This window comes from Callospermophilus lateralis, chromosome 7 (assembly GCF_048772815.1).
Source record: "Callospermophilus lateralis isolate mCalLat2 chromosome 7, mCalLat2.hap1, whole genome shotgun sequence".
Taxonomy (NCBI): domain Eukaryota; kingdom Metazoa; phylum Chordata; class Mammalia; order Rodentia; family Sciuridae; genus Callospermophilus; species Callospermophilus lateralis.
The window spans coordinates 127,908,404-127,927,860 of NC_135311.1; the positions used below are offsets into that span (position 1 = coordinate 127,908,404).

The following is a 19,457-nucleotide window of genomic DNA, read 5'->3' on the forward strand; positions in this document are numbered from 1 at the left end:
CCTGCTCTTTCAGTTGCCATTTTAACTCAGCTCCGGTGTCTTCAAAGTCTTCGTACTTCTCTCCCTGCGCCTCCTCCCCCGTGCCCTGCAGGGGTGGCTGGAACCCATCTCTCGGTTTCCCTGGCTGCTGATGAGAACAGGCGCCCACCAGGGCCTGCCTAGCAGCCAGGAGGAGAGGGGCCTGCGGGGAGCTAGTTGTGAGTAATTAGTGACGCCTGGTAGAACAGGTGCAGGGGATCTTCAGGTTCTGGTTTCCTCCCCTCCTGTTGCCTCACTGGACGGGACAGGTGAGGGTGAGCAGCCAGCACTGCCTGGACCTCCCTCTCCAGGTGCCCTGGCCAGGTGGGTCCTCATCCTCCCGCTGCAGGCCTGGCTCCAGGACGCTTTCTCCCAGCCTCCTGGGGAATCAGCGCTGGTCCAGCCTGCCAGACGAGATGGCTCACCTCCAGTCTCTCTTCTTTCAGGAGAGACTCTGTGGACTCCAAGTCTTCCACCACCTCCTCTCCAAAAAGGCCTTCGATGGAAAGGTAAGGAAAGTCACTGATTTCTCCATTGTAAAAGTCCTAGGGCGTTCAGCAGGTGTCCCCCTCTCTGCTTAAGGGAGGAAGCCTGAGGAGGGGGAGGAGGAAACTGCATGCATCATGTTGCCTCTAAATTCTAGGCCCCACAGGAGTGGCTTCTCCGCTGGGGCAGCTGACCAGGTGCTGTTGCTCCTTCATCTGTGAAACATTCTCAAGGTCAAGTTGAACCCAGAAAGGACAGAGGTCCTAAAAGCCTTTTTCTGGAGTGACGTATCTGCATCTGGGCTGAACTGCTTAGGATGTCCACCAAAGGGTGTTCACAAATCATCCAGACATTGGTTCATCAAATATTTACTGAGGGAGCCGGGCATGGTGGCCCACACCTATAATCCCCAGTGGCTTGGGAGGCTGAGGCAGGAGAAACACAAGTTCAAAGCCAACCTCAGCAACTTAGTGAGGCCCTAAGCAACTCAGCAAGACCCTGTCTCTAAATAAAATATAAAAAAAGGACTGGGGGGGTGCTGGGGTTGTAGCTTAGTGGTAGAGCGCTTGCCTCATACTTATGAGGCACTGGGTTCCATCCTCAGCACCACATAAACAAATAAGCAAAATAAAATTATTTTTAAAGAAAGGACGGGGAATGTGACTCAGTGGTTAGGCACCTCTGGGTTCAATCCTCAGTACCAAAGGGAAAAAAAAAATAGTACCAAGGGCCTGCTGCGTGCCAGGAAGTGTTCCAGGTGCCAGGAATACAGATACGAAAGAAGAAAAGTCCCCGCCTGAGTGGCAACAGGCAGTACTTTCAGTAAAGAAGTCACACAGCGGTTCAGGAGGCGACCAGAAGTACAGGAAAGCAGATTGGGGAGAGGAGGATGTTCATCAGAGGGATGAGGAAAGCCTGTGTTGAGAAAGTGAACTTGGGGCAAAAATTTGAAGGAGGTGAGGGAGTGACTGGTGCAGATATCGGGGTCTTTTCAAGCTGGGGGTGCTAGGTCTGATAGAGTTCAGGGACACTGGAGGTGGAGGGAGCAGATTGGGGGAGGGGGTGGGTTGGAGGGGACATTTAGAAATGGGAGCCACTGGAAGGCATTGAGCACTGGAATCAAATCATATTTACCAGGATCCTTCCGACTGAGGGTGGATTGCAGGGACCCCTGGGTAGAAGCAGAGACCAGTCAGAAAGCCAATGAGATGATTCAGGCCAGATATAACGGTGGCTTGGATCAGGTGGGAGAAATGTAGGTGAGAAGAAGGGGTGGATTGAGGATCTATTTTGGAAAAGAGCTGATAGGATTTCCTGGCAGGTTGGATGTGCCATATGAAAGAAAAAGATTTAAGATGATTCCAAGGTTTTTCATTTGAGCATCTGCAAGGATGGAGTGGCCATTAATTGGTATGCAGAAGACTGTGTGGAAATCGGGCTTGGGGTGGGATATCAAGAGTTCAGGTTTGGAAGCTGCATACACATGCCTGTAATTTCAGCTATTTGGAAGGTTAGGGTGAGAGGATCACAAGTTCAAGGCCAGCCTGGGCAATTAGTAAGACCCTGTCTCAAAATAAAAAATAAAAAAAGGATTATGGGGAACTGGGCACAGTGGTAGACACCTGTAATCCCAGTGACTTAGGAGGCTGAGTCAGGAGGATTGCAAATTAGAGGCCAGCCTCAGCAAGTTGGCAAGACCCTATCTCAAAATAAAGAATAAAAAGGGTTAGGAGTGCAGCTCAGTGGTAAAGTACCCCTGTTTTCAATCCCCAGTACCAAAAAGAAAAAGGGGGAGGCCTAGGATGTAAGTCAGTGCTTGCCTAGCAATGTATAACACCCTGAATTTAATCTCCAATACTGAAAAAAAAAATAAAGTTCAGGTTTAGACATGTTGGATTTGAGGTATGCGTTAAGTCATTCAGGCAGAGAAGTTGAATAAACAGTTATGCAGGGGTGGAATTCAGGAAGAAAGTCTAGGCCAGAAATGTAAATTACAGAGTCATTAGTGTGTAGCTGGTATTTAAAGTGACATCACCAAAGTGACATCATCCAAGAGATTGTAGATAAAGGAGTGAGCGTGGGTCATGGCCCAAGAGGGAGGACAGAAGTCAGAATAGTAGGTGAAGTAGGTCTGGGGAAGAGTAAGGCAGACAGGGAGGTGGCTTAGAAGTGGATCAAAACCAAAGGTGAGGATCCAGGTGCCATTCTGAATTCTGGAGAGGCCTGCAGGGTGTTGGCCTCTAGACTATGTGTGACAACTGAAATCGTTTTAAGCCTAATGTACCAGTAAAACTGCCATTGGAAAGAAGAGTAAGGGCACAAAAATTAGGTCATCTATGGCATCATCAAGATCAAGCAGGCCTGAGATGTTGACACAATTCCAACATGGCAGCCGCAGCTGGGGGGTGGAGGCTCTCTGGAGTGCTCCTTGGAGAAGGAGCCTGAAGCTGTGTCCTGCCTCTGAAGTTCTTAATCAGGAGAATTATCTTAATGAATGCACCCGACTAGAAATGTCTGCCATGGGTCAGGCCTAGGAACAGAGGCTTCGATATCATCTTGCTTCTAGACTACTGGTTCTCAGCAGGAGTTACTTAGACATTTGTGGATACTTTTTGGTTGTCATGACTTGAATGGGGGTGAGGGGTGGGGGCAGGAAGACACTACTGGCAATTAGTAGGCAGGGACCATTGATGTTAAGTGAACAGTTGTCCTATCCCCAAATCAAATGCTGACCATTAAGCCAGTTCTGGGTTTGATGCTATAATCAAAACAGTTGACCTTGATGTAGGACTGATGCCTCCAGACCGCTTTCGTGACTTTGCTTCAATGCCTTAAAGTCTCCTGGCTCTCTCCACTAATGCATTTTCCCCCCTAAAAGTCAGTCAAGCAGAATATATTTGATCTTCTAGAGGTTGTACTATTTCCTGCTGGTTCGGTATTGGGGGGTGGGCAACCTAAAGGACACAAGCAAGTCTTGGAAATTCACTTTTTTTTCTATTTAGACTGTTTTTTGCACTGTTTCACGTGTCTTATTCATTCATGTATGCATGCATTTGGCAAGCACATCCTTGCAAACTCAACATCCTCCAGGGATCCAGGGCATGTGTGCAGCCTGAGTGACTAATGGAGACCATGACAAACCAGAGAGAACGTGCCTATGCGAAGGAGGCAGCTGCTCCCCAGCCCCAGCTGGTTACTGCCTTGGGAAATGCAGACCCCATGGGCTATTTCCTCCAGGATTTTGGTTTTGGTTTTGGTTTGTTGTCCAGGTTGGCTTTGAACTCCTGCTCTTAAGTGACCCTCTTGTCTCAGGCTCCCAAGTCTCTGGGACTTACAGGCACACCCTACAAGGCCAGGCCATCTTCCAATGTTTTGAGGAAAGCTGGACATCTAGATTTTCATATGAAACTCCCAGTTTTCAATACTGGCAACATATTCATATTTTTCTAAGACACAAGAGGGCCCCAAACATTATTTTGTAACCCACCTATTCACAGCATCTAAAGCCGGGCAAAACTGAAGCTCAGGGTCTCTGATTTTGTGGCTCTGACAGTTCATGAGGAGACAGGCCACAGAGTGAGGGCTTCTAGAAGGGAGTAGATATAACACGCAGAGGGAACGCAGGGAGAGTGTTTCGATACAACTTGAGTAGTCAAGGGAGACTTCATGGCAGAATTAGTTTTGAGCTGGGAATCAAAAGATGCATGACCGGGCTGGGGATGTGGCTCAAGCGGTAGCATGCTCGCCTGGCATGCGTGCGGCCCAGGTTCGATCCTCAGCACCACATACAAACAAAGATGTTGTGTCTGCCGAAAACTAAAAAAATAAATATTAAAATTTTCTCTCTCTTAAAAAAAAAAAAAAAAAAAAAACTAAATAAATAAAAAAAAAGATGCATGGCTGTTTGCCGGGTAGACAGTCCAGGAGAGGGCGTCCGGAGCAGCAGAATGACATATGCAAACGTATGGCAGTAAAAGTGAGGATGGTGCTTTCATAGATGTAGCTGGAATACCAAGACACCGACCAGGAAGGGCACCGTGGTGACAGGAAAGGACTTGCACTTGAATCTTCTGCCCTTAACCTGGCTGTCAGAATTGTTGGACTTTGGCCAGAGCAGTTACTGCATGTTGGCAGTGCAGTCACCGAGATGCCCTCAAGGTGGCGCACAGGAGCAACGAGCCTCCAGGTGCCTCTGCCCAGACCTGAGGAAGAATTTTCTAAGAACTCGCCCTGGCCCTTGGGGAAGCGGAAGAAGCTGTGGATAAATCCAGCCTCCACCCATACCCCGGTTGATGATGCCCTCTCTGCAATTTGGAATGGTTCCCAATCGTTTGTGCACTGATGTCACCCAGACACAGATTCCAGCCTGCCAGCCAGCTCCTAGCCAAGCTGGAGGGATGGGGCTAGTGTGCTCTGCTGGGAAGGTGGAGGGGAGATGCTCCAAGCAGCCTCATCTTACTCTAATAAGATGATTCTGGAAAGCTTTTATTTAGAAACATGGTGTCATGTGCTGGAAAGAATTGGGAAGGCAGAGAGACCTAAATCTGTGGTTTGTCTCTACCATTTGGTAGTTGGATGGCAGATCTTGGACAAGTCAGTTCAACTCTCTGAGTCCCAGTCTAATGATCGGTAAAATGGGAATAATTATGACCCCCCCCCAAAGTCACTGAGGATCAAAGTGGGTAATGAACTGCCTAGCAGCAGTTGCCGGCCCTACAAGGGTTCATAAGTGTGTAATGTGGAGTAGTAGTACTCGGGCAATGTGTTCGCTTCTGTAAGTTGCCTAATGCTTTTTTAGTGGAACTCTTCTTAGGTCCTTTAATCATTTCAGTAACCCCATAAGATGACTGCTACTGTTATTTCCATTTTATGTGTAAAAAAAATGGCATGGTGGTGCATGCCTGTATTCCCAGTGGCTCGGGAGGCTGAAGTAGGAGGATCATGAGTTCAAAGCCTGACTCAGCAAAAGCGAGGTGCTAAGCAACTCAGTGAGACCCTGTCTCTAAATAAAATACAAAAAATAGGGCTGGGGATGTGGCTCAGTGGTTGAGTGCCCCTGGGTTCAACCTCTGATACCCCAAAACAAACAAACCAACCAACCAACCAAAAACCGAGGCACCTAGAGGTTAAGGAGCTCACTTGAGGTCCCATAACTACACAGTGGATGTCCCTATGAGTTTGGCTCTGGAGTCTGGGTTCTTCATGAATCTACCACCTGGTGTAGACAGTCCAAAAACAATGACTGTTGTTATGGCTCCTTCAAAGCAGTGTGCTCTAGGCTCCCCCCAAGGTCTCCCTCTGGTGAGCCCTACATGTTGAGGATGTGTGCAGGCTTCATGCCACCACAGGAGATGGGAGAGCAATCCCTCTCTTAAACCAGGGCGAATGGCCACTGTCCTGCCAGGAGGGCCTCCCCACCCGCAGCTCGGCCCCACCTGGAGCCCCGGGAAGTGGCGCTCATCTGCTGGCCGGCTCCCTCAGCCCATCATGCGTTTGTCCTTCCACGGTGCATTCATGCAGCAGAGCGTTTTCAAGTGCCTACCTGGAGCACTGTCACCAGTGCTGGAATAGAGGGAGAAGCCTCAAGGTCGCTGCCCTGGGCAGCCTGTGACCTGGAGGTGGAGGCAGTGTTTACAAACACATAAACAAGCTAATTATAGACTTGCTCTGGAGGAAAAAAAAATCAGGGCAGGGACAGTCTGCCTTGGCTGAGGTGGTCAGGGAAGGCCTCCCTACGGATGTGACATTTGAGCTGAGACCTGGCTGGCAGGAAGGCACCTGCCGGGAGGAAGAGTATTCCAAGAGGAGGCAGGAGCCAGCACAGAGGCATGGCCACGGAGCAGTGGCTATGCCCCAGGGACAGAAAGAGGCAGCGCTGTGGGCGCTTCAGTGAGCTGGGGTGGGGCGGTGGCACGAGGCCAGGTCTGACGGGCCAGATGTGGAGGGGCTGGAAAGCCATGGTGAGGAGTTTGAGGTGGGGATGAAACTAAGTGGCTGTTTGTTAGAGGGTCAGAAGCAGGGGGATGACTTGACCTGTGTGGGTTTTGAGAGGTCCCTCCAGCTGCTGTGTGGATTGAAAGGGGCAAGAGCACGGGGGTGACAGCTTCAGGGCCCTCCTGCACAGGCAAGAGCCCAGGGACTGGGACCAGGGTTGAGGTAGGAGCTGCAGGAAGCACCATGTTCACAACCCTCCCGCCCCTCCCCACCTTTCTCTGAAACACACCACAGAGAGGTGCAGGTGGGTCTCGCTCTCTCATCTCTTGCCCTGCTCCCAGCCACCTGTAGTCAGGCAGAGGTGGGTAGAATCAAGGGTGAAGATCCAGAACAGGGACTGGGGTTGTGGCTCAGCGGTAGAGCGCTCGCCTAGCATGTGTGAGGTCCTGGGTTCATCCTCGGCACTACGTGTAAATAAATAAAACAAAAGTATCCTGTCTACCTGTCACTAAAAAAATAAAAAATAATAATTTTTAAAAATCCAGAATAGTAAGTTTCAAACTACATTAAAGAATGAATAAATGAAAGCATGGGAATCACTTTGAACATAATTTTAGGAACTTACATTGCACAAGAGCTGAGCCTGTGCTCCCTGCCCCTCTCGCCTAACTGGCAACTAGGAGAAGCATCACATCTCGGGAAGACACAGAAATCCCAGTGTCTATGGCCATAAAAGGAATCCGAAGCCAGGCCAAAGAGCAGGCACTGGGGACGAGGAGGTCACAGGCAAAGTTGACACTAAGCAGTGCTCTGAGGATGTTGAGTAGGATTCTTTTATAACCCCAGGTTTGGTTTTGTTTTGTTTTGTGACCCTGGGGACAGAATCCAGGGCCTCACACTGAACTACACCACCCAGCTCTCTGTCTTTTATTATTTTCACATAGGGCCTCTCTAAGCTAGCCTCGAACTCGTGATCCTCCTGCCTCAGTTGCTGGGATTATAGGCTTGTGCCATTCAGCCGGCTGAAACCCCAGTTGTTGTTTTTGTTGTTGTTGTTGTTTGTTTTTAAAGAGAGAGAATTTTTTAATATTTATTTTTCAGTTTTTGGTGGACACAACATCTTTTATTTTTATGTGGTGCTGAGGATTGAACCCAGCGCCCCGCGCCTGCCAGGAGAGCGCATTACTGCTTGAGTCACATCCCCAGCCCAACCCCAGGTTTTAATACTTGGAAGCCCTGGCTGCTCAGCCAGCCTCTCTCTCAGCCACAACTCCTTAGACCTGAAGACTCTCTCAGCAGCCCACCCTCCTCTTCCTGAAGGGAAGCAGCACATCCACAGACGGAAAATGAACTTGACAATCAGCTGCAGATCCAGACCCCGGTGCTGCCTGGTGCAGGTGCAGCTGCTCAGACTGCAGTGCACAACTGGGAGGCCAGTGGCGGGAGGGCACCTCCTGCTGCAGGAAGCCCAGCGGCCTTTGGGGCCCTTTCACCAGGGCTCAGGGTGACTAGACGCTGCAGGGGAGGAGGGGAACCTAATTTCTTTGATGAGTCAGTTCTGGTGTGATTGAAGGCACCTGTGATCCCCGCTGTTTAGGAGACAGATGCAGGAGGATTGTGAGTTTGAGACCAGCCTGGGCTACACAAAAAAAAAAAAAAAAAAAAAGCCAGCACAATCTCCCGGGTGAGAGCAGAAGCGTGAGAGTCGGCGGGCAGATAGATCTGGTGGGCACAGAGGGAGGACTTCGGAGGGATGAAGGCAGCGGCAGAAACGTCCTGCCTGCCTGGCCCCTTCCCCGTGTGGTGCAGAAACAGTTCTGGAAGGGAGGAAGGAGCTATCCACAACTGTCACCAAGTCCTTTCACTTCTCCAAGTTCCATTTCCTCATCCGTAAACCAGGGCCAGGAATTCGTGCCTCTCAGGGCTGCCATGAGGAATAAGTAGCGAATGCACAGTAAATGGTGGCTTCTGTTAGCACCATCCTTAACCAGCCCCTGGGTCAGGCCTTCTCTCTCCTTCCCCCTCCCTCTCCTCCACAAGCCCCCTCACCCTCCCACTCCAGGATGCTGAGCCCCTCAGCTTCGCCCGCCCGTGCAGACTGGGACTTCCACATTCCCATATGTTCCTGCGAGGAATGTGTTGTCATTGTCCTTTCCTCTCATCTGAGTGGCCGCCTCCTCTCCATTCCTTGCCGGATTCTTTGGACTGAATTGCACCACCGTGGGACCCATTCATCTCTCTCTCTCCCTTTCTTTCTTTTGTGTGCATAGCGGTGGGTAGTGTTGGAGGTTGAACCCAGGGCCCTTGCATGCTAGGCAGGTGCTTAACCACTGAGCCACTTCCCGGCCCTTCTGTTTACTCTCCTTTTTTTTTTGGTACTGGGGATTTAAGCAGGGGCGCTTAACCACTCAGCCACATCCCCAGCCCTTTTTATTGTTTCATTTTGAGACAGGGTGTCACTAAGTTGCTTAGGACCTGATAAGTTGCTGAGGCTGGCTTTGAACTTGCAATCCTCCTGCCTCAGCCTCCTGAGTCTCTGGGATTACAGGCATGTGCCACTGTGCCCAGCTCCATTTGCCCTTCTTAAATCATGTGGTAAGGTCTGGCATCATAAGACTGTGAGCAAGAGAACCATGGGGACACCGGGCCATGCTCCCTCAGCTCCTCTTCATGAGGACCCAAAGGACCAACAACAGTTGGAGTCTGAGCTCCAGCCTGTTGTTTATTTATTTATTTATTTATTGGTTGTATGCATTAACATTTCAATCTTTTTTTCTTTTTTGTTGTTTTTTAAATTGTGACAAAATATACATCACAAAAGTTACCATTTAACCTTTTTTTCTCAGCTTGAGAAAAATGAGATAGTTTGTCATTTCAAATGCATTAAGATTTACCAGATAGGGCTGGGGATGTGGCTCAGTGGTAGTGCACTCACCCAGCACATGTGAGGCCCTGGGTTCGATCCTCAGCACCACATAAAAATAAATAAATAAATAAATAAAGGTATTGTGTCCAACTACAATTAAAAAATAAATATTAAAAAAAGATTAACTAAATATATAAAACAAATAGCTATCACTGTTTATTGCAGATTTCCAGACTACTCTTTTTCACTCCACAGTGCTGGAAATCCAGCACAGGGCCTTGTGCAGACTAGGCAAGTGTTTTACCACTGAGCCACCTCCCCAGTCCAGCTTCCTGGCCAGTCCTAGTCACTGAATTTACTATATGGATTTTTAAAATTTTTTATGTATTTATTTTTTTGTTGTAGTTGGACACAATACCTTAATTTTATTTATTTTTATGTGGTGCTGAGGATCGAACCCAGCGCCTTCCACATGCTAGGTGAGCACTCTACCTCTGAGTCACAACCCCAGACCAGGATTTTTAAAATTTTTTTAAAAATATATGTTTAACATACCAGGCACAGTGGCACATGCCTGCAATTCCAGCAACTTGGGAGTCTGAGGCAGGAGAATTGCCAAGTTCAAAGCCAGCCTGGGCAACTTAGCAAGATTCTATCTCAAAACAAGAATTAGAAAGGGCTACAGCTATAGCTCAATAGTACAGTGCTCTTGGGTTCAAGCCCAAAAAATCAATAAAAAGAAAAAAAAAATTTTTTCTTTTGCCATTTTAGGTGTACAGTCAAGTGGCCTTGAGTCTGTACACAATGTTGTGCAACCATTACAAACACAAAGTTTCAGAGATGAATGGAGCGTCTCAAACTGAAACTCTACACCTGTTAGACAACCATTCCCCACCCTGTTTCCAGGCCCTCACAATCACCATCCTACTTTCTGTATGATTTGGATTATTCTAGCAATTTCATCTATGTGGAATCATGACGTTTGTCCTTTTGTGTCTGGTTGATTCCACTTACGTTGTATTCAGAGTTTATCCATGGTGTGGCATGTGTCAGGATCCCCTTCTTCTTTACAGCTGAATAATATTCTATTGTATGTACACATCACTTTTCTTATCTGTTCATCCATCTCTGGACCTTTGGGTTACTTCCACCTTTTGCTGACAGCTCCTGGGAAGAAGAAGATAGGAAACCTGTCTCAGTCACCAGCTCAGAGTGACCGTTCATAATTGTCAAATGTTAAAAACAATTTTATTACAAGAAATATATATATTCTTCATAGAAGAATATATATACTTTTGTAATAAAATTGTAATAAAATCTTCATAGAAGATATAAGAAATGTGTATAAGCAAAAAACAAAAATGAAAATCTCTTACGATTCCCAAATATCTGAGAGATAATTGCTATTAACATGGTTGTGGACTCAATGTTTGTGATACCCACCCCAAAAGCCTCAACCCCCGATATGACTTCATTTGGAGGTAGGGCCTTTATGGAAACTTTAAGGCTAAAGGAAATCACAAGGGTGGAGCCCTGATCCATTAGGGTTAGCATCCTTATAAGAAGAACTCACCAGAGAACTCACTTGCTCTCCCCCATGTGGAAACAGCAAGAAGCAGCCATTTACAAGCCAGAAAGAATCCTCACCAGAAACTGAATTGGCTAGCACCTTGATCTTGGACTTCCCAGTTTCTAGAACTGTGAGGCATAATTTTTTTTTTTTTTAAACCAGGGAATGAACCCAGATGTGCTTAAACTCTGAGCCACATCCCCAGCCCATTTTTAATATTTTATTTAGAGACAGGGTCTCACTAAGTTGCTTAGGGCCTTGCAAGTTGCTAAGGCTGGCTTGGGACTCACAGTCCTCCTGCCTCAACCTCCTGAGCCACTGGGATTATAGGCATGTGCCATTGCATGCAGTTAAATTTCTGCTTTTGAAGCCATCCTTCTGTGGTATTTTGTTATGGGTGCCCGAACCAGACACCTGTTTAGTTTTCCTATCATCTCTGTGTGTTTGCATTTATATTTGCTTAAAAAAAAAAAAAGGGAGATTGGTCTTGGGCAGTACACCCTAGAGCCAAGAACAAGGGCACTGGAACCAGGCTGCCCTGGGTTCACAATCTCAGAGGTGCTGCTGTGGGGATCAAAGTAGAAAATGCTGGTAAAAGGGCTGGGACTCTAGCTCAGTTGGTAGAGTGCTTGTCTTGCATGCACAAGGCACTGGGTTCAATCCCTAGCACCACACACACACACACACACACACACACACACACACACACACAATGCTGGTAAAGTACCTGGTGGCCCTCAGGCACCTGGCTGGAACCAGCCTGTACTCACAGGCCTCCAGCTTCTAGAGGGAGAAGCCATGCCTGGTTGGCTGCTTCATCCTTGTTCTTAGCACAGAGCCTGCAGAATGGTGCCTAATACATAGTTACTGAAGTAACAAATGGCTCATATTCTTATGAGTCTGTAGATGGAGAGAAACTAGTACAATGCTCAATAGATTGTAGCGTTATGGATGGCGTCACCTGTCCTATGACTTGTAAAGCATGGTGGTTGGTCAAGAGTGTGGGTTCCCAGGAGCTGCACTGCTGGGGTTTGAATCCTGTTGGCTCCCAGAGGTGTCATCTGAGTCAAGTGCATCTTTAAATGGATCTACGTCTAAGATGCACCTCTAAAGTTGGGATGAGAATAGCATTGACCTCATGGAATTGTTATGGGGATTAAATGAGATGATCTGAATCAAGTACCTAAAATAGAACCTGCCTCATTAGGTTGTTAAGAGGAGCAAGAGAGAACACCCCTGTAAACATCCAGAATGGTGCTCCATCAATGCGTTGTCCACGTAACGTCAACTTGTCTATCACTGATTGTCATCCTCAGATCAAACAGCAGCAGATCAAGAGCAGAGACCCCCAAAACACCCAGCAGCCCCTCCACTCCCACGTTTGCCCCCTCCGTCTGCCTCCTGGCGCCCTGCTATCTCACAGGGGACTCTGTCCGGGACAAGTGTGTGGAGATGCTGTCAGCGGCCCTGAGGGCAGAAGGTGAGAGCTCGTGGGCCAGGGAAAGGGGCTCCCCAGGGCAGGCGAGGGGCCCCTTCCCCAGCACCACTTCCTGGGAGTGGAAAGGGAGCACTGCTTCCCCAGCTCAAGTAGGTACCTCTGTTGGTGGCAGTCGAGTCTGGCTCATGTCTGTATGTCCTGGTCTCTTTCAGATGATTACAAGGATTATGGAGTCAACTGTGACAAGATGGCTTCAGAAATCGAAGACCATATCCTTGAAGGGCGCCGGGTCTGTGGGTGTCTGGACCGCCTGGTGATGGGGCAGGCTCTGGGGACAGCCCCAGCCTCTTGTTCAGCACCTCGGCCACCACGGAGGACAGCCCCACAAGGTTCTCTGATGGAACCGTTGTAGGTGGAGCAGCAAAGGCGCAGGGAGGTTGCCACTTGCCAAAGCTCCTGCAGCAGATGGAGGTGGCAGAGTTGGGATTTGAACTGCTGGGTTCCAGCCGCTGTGCCAGATCCTAACGTGGATCTGGGTGGTCAGACAGGAAGCAGGTCTCCCACGTGGCCTTTCCCCTCTTCCTCCTTCTGATAGTAACAGCGCCATGTTTGACCCCCTGATGTTGTACCAGGCATGTGCGCTGTTCACCTGATGCTTCCTGTCTCTGTTAAGGCTCCTGACAATCTGAGGTGTGAGCTGCTGTTCCTATTGTATAGATGAGGAAGCTGAGGCCCAGGAACTACTGAGTAGCAGGTCTGACTGGAGGCTTTGGCCTTTGGATTTCCACCGGCCCTGCTCCCTGCTTCCTGTCTGAAAGCGCCCTTGTGTAGACAGGGAGGGGCGACCTCACTGCTGTAGGCCCCTTAGTCCAGAGGATTCTGCTTGGGAAAGTCTCTCCCTCCACTGTGCCCTGCTGAGTGAATGCATGGAATGTCTTTTTACTGAAGACAAAGGTTTGCCTGTCAGAGACAAAGAGGTGCAGAGGGAGGGGACAGAAGACCCAGGAGAGAGAGAGTCTAAATGTCACATGGGGTGTGAGTGGCCCTTTCCAGACCTCCTGGGTTCTAGCTAGGTCTGTCAGAGAGGCCCAGGGCCAAATCTGCAGACAGCAAGCTTGCCTGCTTCCGCATCCTGCCTGAAGCCAACCCTAAGTCCCCCAACATGTTTTCTGGAAGTTTCTCTCTATACATCCAGCGACCAGAACTACCCAAGGCCTCCACAAACACGCTGCCGTCCTCTCCTGTTAATCCAGGAAGGCTGAGCCCACCCAGGGTGTCAGGACTTCTTTTTCTCCACAACGGCCACCCCTCTAAGCAGGTCCCTCTATCCCCAAGCCCAGTTTGAAACTAAGTGAATGGCCTCAAACCTGGTTTCCCTCCTGGCCTTCCCTCCTCATTCGCTGCTTCTACTGAATGTCCCTCTTCTAAAGGAAAGGACATGGACGCTGCACAAACCTTATAGCCCAGAGGATGGATGTAGGGCTTGAATTCTCTGTGTCCCCAGAAAAGGCTGGTCCTCTTTGGAGACCCCTGAACCCACGTGGCCTGTGTGCAGCACAGGCCACACCCCTTCTGAGGGGTCAGACCCCAAGGGCTGCCCTCCCACTCCTCCTTCTCGGGTTTAGGAAATGGAGGAGTCAGAGATAGACTGAGGGGGGTATGGCCAGCCCAACTGTCCCCACATTCTGTCCTGCATAGCGACAGATACATGATCCAGAAATCCTGCATGGAAGGTTTCCTGACACATATTTTGACTCTCAAATTGCATCGTGACATATTCTTTTCTTTTCACACTTTTATGGTATTAAAACCACAATCGTAGTAAAAAGCAATAATACCTCCTGCCTCCCCACCATTTCTGGCAAGTCGGCTGTGCGCGTCCCCTGCGGGCTCCCCTGTATGTGGCTTTTCCCAGCAACCGCTTTGTTGTCCTGATTCTGCTTGGCTCAGGAGAGCCAGAAAATGAGGCTCCAGAGGGTGGAGGGGAGGGAGGCCCATCTGGGATGCAGCGTTGGGAAAGAAACTTCCTGCAGGGTGAGCGGCCAGAGCGCTGCTGTTAAGAAGGGGTCTGGCCTCCAGCCCTGTCTGCCGGGAATCTGCCCTGTGACCTTGAGCAGAGGCCTGCACCCTTTGCAAGCCTCAGCTTCCTGGTCTAGTAATAGGAGAAGGAGTCACTGGTCAGCCATTCCTGAGGTGGGTTCTATGGGATGAAAATCATGGTCATGGGAATTACCAAAGGAAAGGAGGAGAGGGGCCGGGCGCACAGGTACACGCCTCTAATCCCAGCTAATCCCAGGCTGAGGCAGGAGGATCACAAAATTTAGGGCAGTCTGGGCAATTTATGCTGGGCATGGTGGCACATACCTATAATCCTGGCGGCTCAGGAAGCTGAGGCAGGAGGATAGCAAGTTCAAAGCCAGCCTCAACAACTTACTTAACAAGGCCCTAAGCAATTTGGCAAGACCCCATTTCAAAATAAAAAACAAAAAGGCTGGAGCTGTGGCCCAATGGTGAAGTACCCCTGGCTTAAATCCACAGTACCAAAAAGCAGAAATAGGATGTAGCTCAGCGGTAGAGCATCCCTGAGCTCATTTCTAGTACACAAGTACATAGTGCCCAAGGGAAGGGAAAAAATAGGAGGGGGAATCTATGATCAAATATGTTGGGTACACCATGTCACGCAAAGTTCTGTGCTTTTTTTTTTTTTGCAGTACTTCTTAGAATATTAAATATGTATCCCTCCCCCCTGCCTCTAGCCGCCCAGTACACTGGGGATTGAACCCAGGGCCTTACACATACTAGACAAGAGTCCTACCATTGAGTTACACACCCAGCCCTTTTTATTTTTTAAATTTTGAGACAAGGTCTCACTAAGTTGCTGAAGCTGGCTTTGAACTTGCAGTCCTCCTGCCTCAGCCTCCTGAGTTGCTGGGATTACAGGCGTGTGGACCACAGTACCTGGTCAACATGTAGCTTTTTTTTTTTTTTTTTTTTTTACTATTTATTTTTTAGTTGTAGTTGGACACAGTACCTTTATTACATTTATTTATTTTTATGTGGTGCTGAGGATCCAACCCAGGGTCCTACACATGCAAGTTGAGCGCTCTACCGCTGAGCCACAACCCCAGCCCCAACATGTAGCTTTTAATCTTCTCTAATAGCTGGTCCCTTCCAAACCAGAGATTCTCCTCATCTTGTCATCATCCTCACAGCCCGTAATGTTGAACATTTGATACGTTCCAGACACCATGCCAGTGAACTCACTGTATCTTTCTAACAAAACTGAATTTTACTTATTTACTTATTTAGTGGTACTAGGGATTGAACCCCTGGACACTTTATCACCAAACTATATCCCCAGCCCTTTTATTTTTTTTTATTTTGAGACAGAGTCTCACTAAGTTACTGAGGCTGTCCTCAAACTTGCCATCCTCCTGCCTCAACTTCCCACATCACTGGGTTTATGGGCGTGTACCATCCTGCCCAGTCCAACACTATATTTTATAAATAAGGAAACTGAGGCACAGAGAAGTCACGTGACTCATCTGAAGTCACACAAGAGGCTCAGAAAAAGCAGGGTGCCTGTTCCCCAGGGTCCTTGACACCATAGAGCTTGCTACCATTAGTCACTCCATGGAGGGTGTTTCCTGTCTGTGATACTCAGATGACCCCAAATGCCCAAGTGCTACCTCCAGTGGCCAGTCAGAGGCCACAAAGGTGCCGCCAACCCCTGTAAAGTCCAAGGAGAGGAGGAGATGGCTCTGGATTGTGATCCTCTGTGCCCCTCTGTGAGTGGCAGGCTGTCCCTTGACCTTGTCACATATCTACCAGGAGCTCAAGAGCACAGACATGAAATACCGGAACCGCGTGCGCAGCCGCATCAGCAACCTCAAGGACCCCAGGAACCCTGGCTTGAGGCGGAATGTGCTCAGCGGGGCCATTTCCGCTGGGCTTATAGCCAAGATGACGGCAGAGGTAAGGACCCCGGGGCCTCTGGGTGGGAGTATGGGAGGCCAGGCCCCTCCGCTGTGCCCAAGGTCCTTTTCCCACCAGAATCATCTCAGCTACCCACAGGGAACACAGGCAACTCGTATGAAGTGCTGTGTAAGCACATGGACCGCGGCAGTAAGATAGAAATGTGTCGTCCCCATGTTACATGAGGACACTGAGGTCCGCCAGTTTTCCGCTGCACGCAGCTAGAAAGCGTTGAAGCCAAGAGGCAGCTCTGGCCCAGGGCACCCACCTTTCTCTGCTTCTCTCCCTTGTTCAGTCCTGTATCCCAGTTCCCAGTACCCAGGGCTCTGGCCAGGATAGGAGTCCAAGGTGAGGAGTCAGATTTTAAGTTATAATACCGAGTGGTAAATAATGCCACTGTGGGAACTTACAGGAGGGGAAGACTGACCCAGCCTAGAGGGGTCAGTAGAGGAGAGACCATTTGAGAAGCGATAGTACAGTCCTCAGAAGCCCGAACTGTGTCAGCCCTTGAATTCCGATTCTGCCACTTACCTGTGTGACCTTGGATGAACTTTTTAACCTCTCTGTGCTCAGTTTTTCCCTCTACAAAATGAGGATGAGAATCAGAACTGCTCTCTTGTGAAGGACTAAATGGTTAATATATGTGAAGTAACAGATGTGTGATACAGGAGAAGATGAACCCGGGGCTTCCTGGGCCTCAAGGCAGGCTCCCATCAGGGACAGTATGTGATGGGCTCCTTCACCTATCATTTCCTGTAACCCTTCTCACGGTGTCGTACAGGAGGAAATATCCCCATTTTGTTGATAAGGAAACTGAGGCTACAGTTATTGACAGATGAGTACTTGATCCTAGGTCTGCTTATTTCAGAGCTCACATCTTAGAAAGACACCTTTTGCCACCCTCAGGCATGATGGCTCTCTCCTGCCAGAGCTCACAGGGGATCCCTGCCAGCAGCCAGAAATTGGAGAATTAGCCGAGTGCAGTGGAGCACACCTGTAATCCTAGTGGCTTGGGAGGCTGAGGCAGGAGGACTGTAAGTTCAAAGCCAGCCTCAGCAACTAGCAAGGCCTTGAGAAACTCAGTGAGACCCTGTCTCTAAATAATATATAAAAAAGGAATGGGGATGTGGCTCAGTGGTCAAGTGCCTCTGAGTTCAATCCCTGGTACCCCGCAACACACACCAAAATTGGAGAATTGAAGTGACCCCGAGAAAGAGTGAAAGTGTTGGGTCCCTGGATCCTGGTTGGGCCTCAGGGTGTCTGGGAACGCACTGATCACGGTGATCTGTGTGTGGTGAGCGGTGTGGCACACGTGTTGTGTGTATGTGTGGCGTGTGTGATGTGTTTGGTGTTTGTGTGTGTGTGTGCTCTGTGGGATATGTGGAGTCTGCGTAGTATGTGTGTGATGTGCAGGGTGTGTCTGGTGTTTGGCGGGCGTGTGGTGTGATGAGTGTGTGTGTTACAGTATGTGTATATCTACATTCCAGGGAGAGGGCTCACTGTCTTCCTCAAATACCCAAACAACAAAGAGCTCTGGCTCTAAGGTAAAGTGAGAACTTGGCAAATGTGCACCAGGGTTACCTTTCCACTTAATTTAAAATATCTGATCTTTTTGACAAATGGAAGTGGATGTCCGTAATTGCAAATTGCAAGTCAGCTTACCAGTATCTTAGTTCAGGTTGCTGTAACAAAAATCCCCCCGTCGGGCAACCGATGCATGCAGACTCATTCAGTGCTGGGTGCTGAAAGTCCAAAATCAGGGTGCTGCCAGGTTCCATCTGGTGAGGGTGAGGGCCTCATTCCTTACAGACAGATCTCTCATGTGACCACCTCACCTGGCGGGAAGAGTGAGAGTCTCTGGCCTCTTTATAAAAGTAATCCCACAGCCTTCCAGACCTAATCTCCTCCCAAGGACCCTACATCCAAATCCCATCACTTTAGGGGTTAGAATCTCAGCATTGGAATACCTGGGAGTTTCCTCCTGGGTCATCTCTTGCCCCAAGAAAGAAGTTTCTATAAGAAATACAAGACAGGGCTGGGGACGTGGCTCAGTGGTAGAGCTTGCCAAGGATGCCCGAGGCCCTGGGTTTGGTTCCTAGCACCACAATCAATCAATCAAAATTTTTAAATATTTATTTTTTTAGTTTTTAGATGGATACAATATTTTTATTTTTTATTTTTATGTGGTGTTGGGGATTGAACCCAGCGCCCCACGCATGCCAGATGAGTGCGCTACCACTTGAGCCCCATCCCCAGCCCAAACAAATTTTTTAAAAAGGAAAGAAATATAGGACAGTGTTGTTTCAGTAAGAAAAATGATGGTAGGCAGAGTGACACATGCCTGTAATCCCAGCAACCCTGGAGGCTGAGGCAGGAGGACCACAAGAAGTTCAAGGCCATCCTGAACAATTTAGTGAGAGTCTGTCTCTGAATAAGAAAGGGCTGGGGGTGTGGCTCAGTGATAGAGTGTGGCTCAGCGGTAAATCTCTAGTTCTGGGGGAGAAAAAAATGTGTTGGGCAGATCCTTACTGAATTCACCTTCGGGGCTCTTCTCTGCCAGCACATGAAGGTCTTCGTCCTCTCCTGCTCTTATCTGCTGAGTTGAGCGCCTGATTTCTACATCAGTGTGCTCATTCCTCATGTGTTTGTGTTCTGGTGGAGCAGGGGGTGGAAGCCAGGGCCTGGTGCATGCTCAGCAAGCGCTCTACCACTGACTGGCTGATTCCATGTGACTCTGAGAGAGGTCAGTGGTTGGCGGGTGAGTGGGTAGTTTTTCCTGTTCTCTGTTAGCAGGCACTTAACACCCTCCTTCCAGGATCTAGCCTCCCGCCATGTTTCCCACGCTCCTCAACTTGAAGCCACCCATCATACCGGTCCCCAAACACGCTGTCCTGGTCTTCTGCTCTTTCGTATCTGCTGTTCTTTGTGTCTGCCATGTGCCATCTCCTGGAAATCCATCTGTGGAGACTAGCTAAGGTCATCAGCGTCTTTTTGACCAGCCCTTCCCAGGCACTTAGCCAAGGGAGGTGTGCTTCCGGCACCTGCACACCTCTACTCTGGACTCCTTTCCCTCTTTGGTTATGGGGCAGGGACCAAAGCTTCCTATCTGGAGCCTGGCAGCCTGGGGGCTGTGGTGTGCTCAGCCAGCTGCTGCCAGCTCCAGAGCTAAG

General features: G+C 49.0%; 1 protein-coding gene and 1 long non-coding RNA gene across 4 annotated transcripts in view; one reads left to right on the forward strand and one right to left on the reverse strand.

Moving 5' to 3' along the window:
• The window catches only part of Tcea3 (transcription elongation factor A3), a 37,853-nt gene that overhangs the window by 13,352 nt on the left and 5,044 nt on the right, over positions 1-19,457 (forward strand). For both annotated transcript variants that reach the window (XM_076861060.1, XM_076861058.1), the window contains exons 5-8: positions 465-527; positions 12,191-12,354; positions 12,525-12,580; positions 16,132-16,287. In XM_076861060.1, the coding sequence (XP_076717175.1) occupies positions 465-527; positions 12,191-12,354; positions 12,525-12,580; positions 16,132-16,287 (439 nt within the window). The remainder of the gene's footprint in view (positions 1-464; positions 528-12,190; positions 12,355-12,524; positions 12,581-16,131; positions 16,288-19,457) is intronic.
• Positions 7,566-19,382, reverse strand: LOC143403220 (uncharacterized). Of its 2 annotated transcripts, XR_013091851.2 has the most exons (5): positions 19,159-19,382; positions 17,950-18,122; positions 12,470-12,768; positions 10,319-10,471; positions 7,566-8,362 (listed from the first exon to the last, which is right to left on the reverse strand). It is a non-coding gene; the product is annotated as an uncharacterized LOC143403220 (long non-coding RNA). The 2 variants fall into 2 exon arrangements; XR_013091852.2 differs by lacking the exon at positions 12,470-12,768.